Below are 8,830 nucleotides of genomic sequence, written 5' to 3' on the forward strand. Positions count from 1 at the left end.
AAAGAAACCGTGAATGTTGCGGAACTCAAACATCAGAATTGTCATTACACGCCTTGATCATCTCAAGCTTTGGCCCTGTTTGGAATGCAAAAAAATCTTATTAATATTGTAGAGACACAAATATAATCCCCATAGTAAGAAACTCCAACGTTCCCAAAGACACCTTTGTTTTAGGTAGAAAGCATGTACACCGGGAGTGAGTCATGCTCCGAAGAAAGCAGTACAGGAAGAAAAATCTATAAGATCCTTTACCGAAAGATCTCTATGAGATTCTGATCTATACCGTTCTTTATTGATTTAATGACTGATATATGCAACTGAGAAAAAAAGGTAACACGTGACATACATAAGAGAAAATCTTTGTGTAAACTTATATCTTATAAAATTTACTTCCAGCGATACGACTCACTTGCGCGCGACTGCATCCATGGAGTTTTGCTTAGTTCACTACACCTGTGATCTTGTGTATTTGCATTTCCAAGAGCACCATGAAGCGTAATACTGTAGCCGATATGAAACGACGGCCCGTTCCAGCCTTTCAGCGCGGGCCACAGGCACGCATCCGTGTAGACGGACGGATCCAACCGAAATCCGGCGCCGCGAGGGAAGGCTCTGACCGGCTCCGAGCACCTGACGCAGCCAGCAGGGCGCGCACAAGCACGAAGCGCGTCGCCCAACCCACACCACACCACAGGCACACAGCACCACGCTACCACCTCCCCCCCTTGTCCATCAGTTCACGAGCCAACAACGCCAAGCGCGGCAGGTGCCGCCCTCGCCTACTCTGACGCACTGCACTGCACTGCACTGCACAGCACAGGGAGCCACCACCCTATTAGATTACTAGTAACCTAAACTAAACTAAGCTGGAGTAGAAAACTGCCTCCCCCTCGCAAGATAAATTCGCACTCCGAGGCGGCACACACACGCACAGCTCGAAACGCGAGCGCAAACAAGCGCAGCAGCGCCATTATCACCGCAGCAGCAGCGCTTGCAATGGCAGCTCGGCTGCTTTAAGCTTCGAGGAGCGAGGAGACGCGCGCATTGGCGGCGCCGTACACCGCCGACGCCGATCGCCGGCCATTGCGTTGGGTTGCTCGGCGGCCTACCTAGCATAAAAAAGCGGCGCCCCTCGCGAATGGCGGGTCGCCGCCTGATGCTGCTGCTGGTGACAGCAGCGGTGGCCGTGTTCATGGCCGCCGCCCCGGCCGGCGGGAGCAAGTCGGTGCGGTTCGACCTGCTCCACCGGAAGCCGGCGTCCCTCGCCGAGCAGGCGCGCATGGACCGGGCGCGCGCGGCGTCTATCTCCGCGCGCAGGCGGCGCCGCGCGGCGGAGACCAAGACCAAGACCAAGACCACGGCCAAGGCCAAGGCGGCGCCTGCGGCCGAGGCCTTCGCGATGCCGCTCTCCTCGGGGGCGTACACGGGCACGGGGCAGTACTTCGTACGCTTCCGCGTGGGCACCCCGGCGCAGCCGTTCCTGCTCGTGGCCGACACCGGCAGCGACCTGACCTGGGTCAAGTGCCGGCGCCCCGCTCCCGCCCACGGCGCGGCGAACGGCTCCTCGCACTCGTCGGCCTCCCCGCACGGGCGCGTGTTCCGGCCGGACAAGTCCCGGACGTGGGCGTCCATCCCGTGCTCGTCGGACACCTGCACGGCGTCCCTCCCCTTCTCCCTCGCCGCCTGCCCCACGCCTGGCAGCCCCTGCGCCTACGACTACCGGTCAGTCCACCTCCACCCCCCCCCCCCCGCCCACCTTCCGTACCAATTCGCATTCCATCCTCCATAACCAGAGCCTTAACCCGTGCTTTACTTATAGCACCACCCGTACGGTTACTAATAAATCTCTGTGCGGTAATGGCGCTCGACCGATCCATCGATCTGGGTGTGGGGCGTGCGTGGCTAATTCGGTCCTTGCATTGATGAGATGCCAGCAGCAGCAGCAGCAGCGACAGCAGTTAGTGGCTGCCTTGTTGGTTGGTGGGTGAGTAGGATCTCGCAACGCAATGCAATGCGATGCAAAGGCCGTGGCGACGGCAACGGCGAAGCAGCGCGGGGTGGGCATCGGGGGTGCGTGTTTAATGCGGCGCAGCTCCGGCCTGCGTATCGCCGCGGCAGTACTTAACCACTGTAGCACTGTGTCACCAGTAGCTACCTGTAGAGCAGCACATCATTGATCGTTCAGTTCAGCACTTGAGCCATGTATTCGTTTGCGAAACGCATTCGCGTGATTGGGTTCTGCGGGCGACGATCGCGTTTGGCGATCGGATCGTCGCTTTCTCGGCGGTGAGAGGAGGCGCGCTGCTTGCTCTGCTCTTGCGCGCGCGCGCGCACAATCATTCATCGTCCACATCTGTTGCCTTCCTTTCATGTGCTTTACGAGTCGTCTCGTCTCCCACCCCAGAGCTGTCACGGCCATCATGCGCTCTGCCCAGCAAAGCGGAGGACCCCGGGCAAACAATGACGCTGCCCATGCCGATCTCTCTCGCCCTCGTCAAAGGCGATAAGCATCACGCTTGGTGCACGCGCGGCATGTGCATTGGATCCCGACTGCAGAAAAGTACGCCCGTGGCGGGCATCGATGTCCTGGGCGCTTGTTCTTTACCTGGTTTTCTAAAGCGGGAAGAGGGTGGGAAAACAGCGTCCTGGTGCCATGTACTGCCTGCCAACAGCGGCGTCGCAGAATTGCACCCCGAACGTGGCGGTAGCTACTGCCTGCCCTGCCCTGCCCTGCGCCGCTCTGCTCCGTCATGTGCACGGTGAATTAGGTTGGACTCCATCTCCATCGGTGGCCGTGTGGGCTTGTCAGGACGTTCAGCGTATTCCTTTGGAAAAGGTTCAGTGGAAATATCTAGGCATGTTTTTCTCTTTTCTTTCCTTTTTCCCCGCTCCAAATAAACGCCAAGCAAAGGCTACGACAACGGTACAAAATTCATCGGGATTCCAAAGAGGTCGATTGGACTTGCGCAGTTCTGGCGTTCGTTGTGGAGTGCACAGCAAGACGTCTTGCTACATGGCCAAAAGGACATCCTAGTCTCATCATGTTCCTTTGCCTGTCTGTGCGTTCCAAGGTACGAGTATATACAATATCATCAACAATCGAGTGCCGGGCTCTGTCTGGACAATTATTATTTTTCTGCACATTTTGATGGTTGAGCTCTAGTACTCAGCGGCCGAAGAGAAGGAGAGCAGGAGGAAGATGAAGAAACCTCCTACTTCGTAGCTCTGCATTCGTGACTAGTACTCTGTTTCGGCAAAATACCATGGATTTCCTACCGGCACATATGGTTTCTTAATAAGGCTGTATGTATTCGTTCTCCTGGACCATACCAGGGCCACGTTCTCGATGGTCAAAGCACGTTCTGATCGGCTTAGTTTAGCTGATCCTCCAGTTCGAATGCACTGTACTGGTGAACAAAAATAACTTGGCATTGAGCTGCTGCGATGATCGCGATCGCTCGTCTTTTTGCCAAGACACGTAGGGCTGCTTAATCAGGTTGGCACCGAGGCCGTAAATACGGCCTAAGCTAGGTTGCCACTGTACTGCCATGTTAGGTCCGTTTCTTGGATCCGTTGATACACAGTTCATGAAAAGACATGAGAGCGCCTTGCCCCTTGTTGGTGCTGCTCAATGATTGGGCTCAAGAGGGCTGCATTTGCAGCATGTTAGCTTGCAAGGGAGTCATGGCGTGCCATTTCTGTTGCTTGCAAGTTGGAAGTGCCCAAGCATACCTGCATACTGCATGGATAAGTACACGTGTATGCCTTTATTTGATCCTAAACTTTAAATGTCTGAAATTTATGAGATGCGATCCCGTCGGAGTTAGGGAGGAGGGGCTTTCAAAGTTTGGGTTTAGGAGGATTTCGGGATTAGAAGAAGCTCTGGGAGGTATGCTGACCTGGAGAAGGTGTGTTGTGGGGCAAACGGCGAGGCGGCAAGGATGTTGCTGGCTGCGGGTGGCGAATGACGGACGGTGGGTGATGCTGACAATAGGGGAGGTAAGGATGCACCTGACAGAGTTGGGTTAGCACAACCACAGATAGTGGGCACAAATCCGATAGCAGGAGAGCCACAGAGATGGCTTGAGGTGGGCGGGGGCCAGGGGAGCGCGGTGAGGCGAGGTTCAACACACATAGGAAGACGATGACTAGAAGTAAAAGACAAAGTCATAGATGTTACATCGATATCAAATGACTGTTGTTCTTCGCTGAAAGAATCTATGTTTTCAGGCATCTGAAAAATAATCACTCTTATTTGTTACGGAAGTTATACGGTTTCCGTTCTCGGTCAAACACGGTAGCATCCAGGAGATGTTTTGATTACAGTGCAAAAGCTATTGAAGCAAGTAGGTAGTATTCATAAAATTTGCTGCAGTTTGCAATATTTTTTGTTGATTAGTGGAGTGTAGACGATGACTACCCGATGTGGTTAGTTTAAAGAGATCCTTGAATCGCGCCATGTGCCCATGCACACGGTGACTAACAGCCACGTACTTTTTGCTTGATCCGCGGCGCAGGTACAAGGATGGGTCGGCGGCGCGCGGCTCGGTGGGCACCGACTCGGCGACCATCGTGCTGTCGGGGCGCGCGGCGAGGAAGGCCAAGCTGCGGGGCGTCGTGCTGGGCTGCACCGCCTCCTACAACGGCGACAGCTTCCTGGCCTCCGACGGCGTGCTCAGCCTCGGCTACAGCAACATATCCTTCGCATCCCGCGCCGCGGCGCGCTTCGGCGGACGCTTCTCCTACTGCCTCGTCGACCACCTCGCCCCGCGGAACGCCACCAGCTACCTCACCTTCGGCCCCAACCCGGCCTTCTCCTCGTCCTCCAAAGCCGCATGCGGCGCGGCGGTTCCCGGCGCGCGAAAGACGCCGCTGCTGCTCGACCACCGGATGCACCCGTTCTACGCCGTGACCGTCAACGGCATCTCCGTCGACGGGGAGCTCCTCAAGATCCCGCGCCTCCTCTGGGACGTCGAGAGGGGCGGCGGCGCCATCGTCGACTCCGGGACGAGCCTGACGGTGCTGGCCAGGCCGGCGTACCGCGCCGTAGTGGCGGCGCTGAGCAAGAAGCTCGCCAGGCTGCCGAGGGTGACCATGGATCCGTTCGACTACTGCTACAACTGGACGTCCCCGTCGTCGGGCGAGGACCTCGCGGTGGCCATGCCGAAGCTGGCGGTGCACTTCGCGGGGTCGGCGCGGCTGGAGCCGCCGGCGAAGAGCTACGTGATCGACGCGGCGCCCGGTGTGAAGTGCATCGGCGTGCAGGAGGGGGAGTGGCCCGGGGTGTCCGTCATCGGCAACATCCTGCAGCAGGAGCACCTGTGGGAGTTCGATCTCAAGAACCGACAGCTCAGATTCAAGCGGTCGCGGTGCACGCAATGATTGGGCGGGCGGCGGAGATCGACCGTTCTTCCCTCCACTTCTTTCATCCCCCCCCCCCCCCCGGTGGTGTTGGTCTTGCTGATTCTTTTTCTCTTTCTTTACCCAATGTTCAGATACTAATGCAATGAGAAATGTACCTTCTTACAATGCAAAAGTGACAAGTGTAATCAGTTTTCCTTTTCTTTTTCCACCCTTGTGTTCTTCTCATTCCGGTGAATATATATGTTCAGAGCTCATTCGTTGTCTTCTCATGTGGACAGGCTATGGCTCATGGACCTTGCAAGATTTAATTTTAGATCGAAATGTAGCCACTTTAAATTCAGTACACGATTGCCCCCCCCCCACCCCCCCAATAAAAAAATCAGTACACGTCTGCTGCTGTTTATGGTTACAATGCTGGGCTAAAAGAAGTATGTCACATGCGTTCGAGGAAGGAAATTCTACTAGATCTAGTTTTGTAAAAAAAATTATATATGTCATGTATTTTTCTTTTTTTTTAGTTATATATGGTAGTTGTTGGATAAAAAAGTACAATATGGATTAAAGTTTTGTAGGAATCTTTCCGTGAAGGCTACGTTCGAAGCACAATAAATTGGCAATATCCAAAAGCCCAACGGGTCAAAACCGGAGACAACAAAGAGGAATGGAAGCCGCCGGCGCAGCCACGCCTCCGGCGCCGCACCCGGCGGTGGAGCCGCTGGCCTTCCTACTGGGCAAGTGGCGCGGGGAAGGCGAGGGCAGCTTCCCCACCATCTCCTCCTTCCGCTACGGCGAGGAGCTCCTCTTCTCCCACCACCCCTCCAAGGTACACCCTCTAGCCTGTGATGCGATTTTTTTTTTTGCCTTTGGCTACTCAAAGCTTAAGTGGAGCCTTTTTCTTGACTTGACGGGTTGGGGGTGGGCGCGCGAAACGCAGCCGATGATCTCGTACACTCAGAGGACGTGGAAGGCGGCGTCAGGCGAGCCGATGCACGCCGAGAGTGGGTACTGGCGGCCCCGCCCCGACGGTTCCGTCGAGGTGGTCATCGCGCAGAGCACAGGCCTTGCCGAGGTCCAGGTGAGCTTCAAGCTTATTGGTTCCCTCAAGTATTGCTGGATGTGCACTTCTGGGACAATTGCAAATTGATAGTCCCTCTGATCCCAAATATAAGTCTATTAGAATATCGATCTTTAATATGATATTTTGACTAATAATATCTGAAGAAATAGAAAGAGTTATGTACTATGAAAGTATTTTTCATAATGAATCTAGTAACAACAACCTTATGTTATAAATCTATATGTTTTTTGAGCTATTGATGGTCAAAGCTAAAAATGTTTGACTTAGGACAAACCCAAGTGGACTTATATTTGGGATCGAAGGTAGTATACTGTTTTAGTTGTGGATATTTCCATCGATCCATCGCATGCCTAGTGAATCACTGGACTTATATTTGGGATCGAAGGTAGTATACTGTTTTAGTTGTGGATATTGCCATCGACCCATTGTATGCCTGGTGAATCACTGCACATTCCGTTGCTTGCATTGGTATGGAAAGAATGATTTTTGCTGCTGCACCAAGAGATGCAGGAAAGTAGCATCCTGAAACTAGCATCAGGCCCCAGTTTTCATTGCAGAATTTTTATTCTATTCTTGTATTTAGTATGTTAAATTGTATCAGTGATTGAAGGAAATGTGTGGGAATAGCATTGTAGCATAGCAGCTAACTGAAGTTTTATGCACGGGAAATGCTCTATTGCTACCAGGCAATAGAATAGATGAGTGAATTCAACAGCAAATGTTCAGGCAGTCTAGATCTTTGTGGTTCCTTTACTTCCTATGTTTAGAAACAACTGATACATTAAGTACATCATAGTTATTAGCTAATAATCATCCCATGGACCTCTTGAAACTTGTTGATAAATGGAAAGTATAGGTTCACATTATAGTTGTTATCGTTTAAATATGTTGCTCACAGGGCTAAAAGGTACTCATAACTCAGATTCAGTGTGTTAGAATTAGGATCCATCAGACAGAGTGTTTCTTTTGTTGCTAGCTGAAAGCTCTGTTATTTTTTTCTGTAAATTTGTATGATTCATATTCCTTCAGTAACAGTGCTTGATTTATTGCATAATGTCTTTGCTTTTATAAAATCGCAGAAGGGTTCATATGATGCTGAAAAGAAAACAGCGACACTCCAAAGCGAACTTGTAGGCAATGCATCAAAGGTACTGCTCACCGGATAACTATGGTTCCCTGTTATCATTTTTTATTTCAAGCCTTCTCTGCTGCATTTTATCCCCTAAAAAATAGATCGTGATACAGAATATATGGAGCTTCTATACTTGTAGCAAGCTAATGAATTTTTGCGTCAAGAAATCCATCTTTGCTTAGGAACAAGTCTACTTTTCAGATTACTGTACTCTTATATGCTTTTCTGTTCGCGAATTATGTAGGTAGTAGCATAGCTTGGTCCATCTGGTGGAGCCTATATAAATTTTTTCGTAGGTTCTCACATTTGAGTTTTGGCTGCCCCCTAGGTTCAGTCCGTCTTGGAATTGCTATTTTGAACTTGCTGTGGTTTGATTGCATCGCCTTCACACGTTCTCCTGAGCTAGATCTGTTACAGCTGCTACAGTTTAGATACAGATGCCCGGATAGGATCTCACCTGCTCTGATGACCTTAGAACCCACGAGATAGATGGAGTCAGCTGTTGTCTTTTCTACTAATATTGCGTAATTTTGGCAGGTGAAGCAGATCACAAGAGCTTTTCAAGTGGTAGAAGGGGAGCTCTCGTACGTCGTTCAGATGGCAACAATCACTACTAGCCTACAGCCACATCTCAAGGCCCTTCTCAAAAAGATTTGAAGATGACAGTCAATGTGTGGGTCACCTGACTTCCTGAACACAAACTTCTGTTCATCACTTGAGGGAAACCTGTAAGTCAATGTGTGGGTCACCTGACTTCCTGAACACAAACTTCTGTTCATCACTTGAGGGAAACCTGTACGTTCAATAATCTCTTAGGAACTGTCATACATGTATACAGCTGAACATTCAGCCTCTACGTCTACAGACATTTCATTTCCAAGACACTACATATTTTTGATAGATGAATGCGCGTGAGCTCTTGCATCTCATACCAACTGATGAGCAGATGCACAATTGAAGTGGTGCTTTAGGGGGTGTTGGGCAGGACTCCAGGTCCAAGATTCATGTTGGATCTGGGTGAAGCTCCGCCAACCTAGGTGGCTTCACATCTTCTTAGAGCAGCCTGATCCATATAGTTGCTCCCCTCGAACTGCAAATTTGTAGAGCAGGTAAAATAATGCTCTATAAAATCTAGTTAACAATATCCTTATTGAGTTGGGAGGAAATTACCCGCCACTGCTACATAATACCCCTCCCTCGCTGGCCCCTCCCCCTCTTGACTCGTCTCCCATCAGCCCTCATTGTTCTCTCCTGCT

At 51.5% G+C, this 8,830-nt stretch overlaps 2 protein-coding genes across 3 annotated transcripts; both read left to right on the forward strand.

The window, feature by feature from the left end:
* The first annotated feature begins 710 nt into the window (after positions 1-710).
* Positions 711-5,570, forward strand: LOC133918014 (aspartic proteinase NANA, chloroplast-like). The gene is made up of 2 exons (XM_062361800.1): positions 711-1,722; positions 4,518-5,570. The coding sequence occupies exons 1-2, from the start codon at positions 1,139-1,141 to the stop codon at positions 5,380-5,382; spliced, it is 1,449 nt and encodes a 482-aa protein (XP_062217784.1). The 5' UTR covers positions 711-1,138; the 3' UTR covers positions 5,383-5,570.
* Positions 5,571-5,980: 410 nt separating this feature from the next.
* LOC133918024 (peroxynitrite isomerase Rv2717c) lies at positions 5,981-8,476 on the forward strand. 2 transcript variants are annotated; one of them, XM_062361810.1, is made up of 5 exons: positions 5,981-6,187; positions 6,299-6,439; positions 7,522-7,590; positions 8,112-8,256; positions 8,324-8,476. In XM_062361810.1, exons 1-4 carry the CDS (start codon positions 6,026-6,028, stop codon positions 8,229-8,231), a joined length of 492 nt encoding a protein of 163 aa, XP_062217794.1. In that variant the 5' UTR covers positions 5,981-6,025; the 3' UTR covers positions 8,232-8,256; positions 8,324-8,476. The 2 variants fall into 2 exon arrangements, with proteins under 2 accessions (XP_062217794.1, XP_062217789.1); XM_062361805.1 differs by having other exon boundaries at positions 8,112-8,476.
* Positions 8,477-8,830: the final 354 nt, after the last annotated feature.

This window comes from Phragmites australis, chromosome 1, assembly GCF_958298935.1.
Source record: "Phragmites australis chromosome 1, lpPhrAust1.1, whole genome shotgun sequence".
NCBI classification, from domain to species: domain Eukaryota; kingdom Viridiplantae; phylum Streptophyta; class Magnoliopsida; order Poales; family Poaceae; genus Phragmites; species Phragmites australis.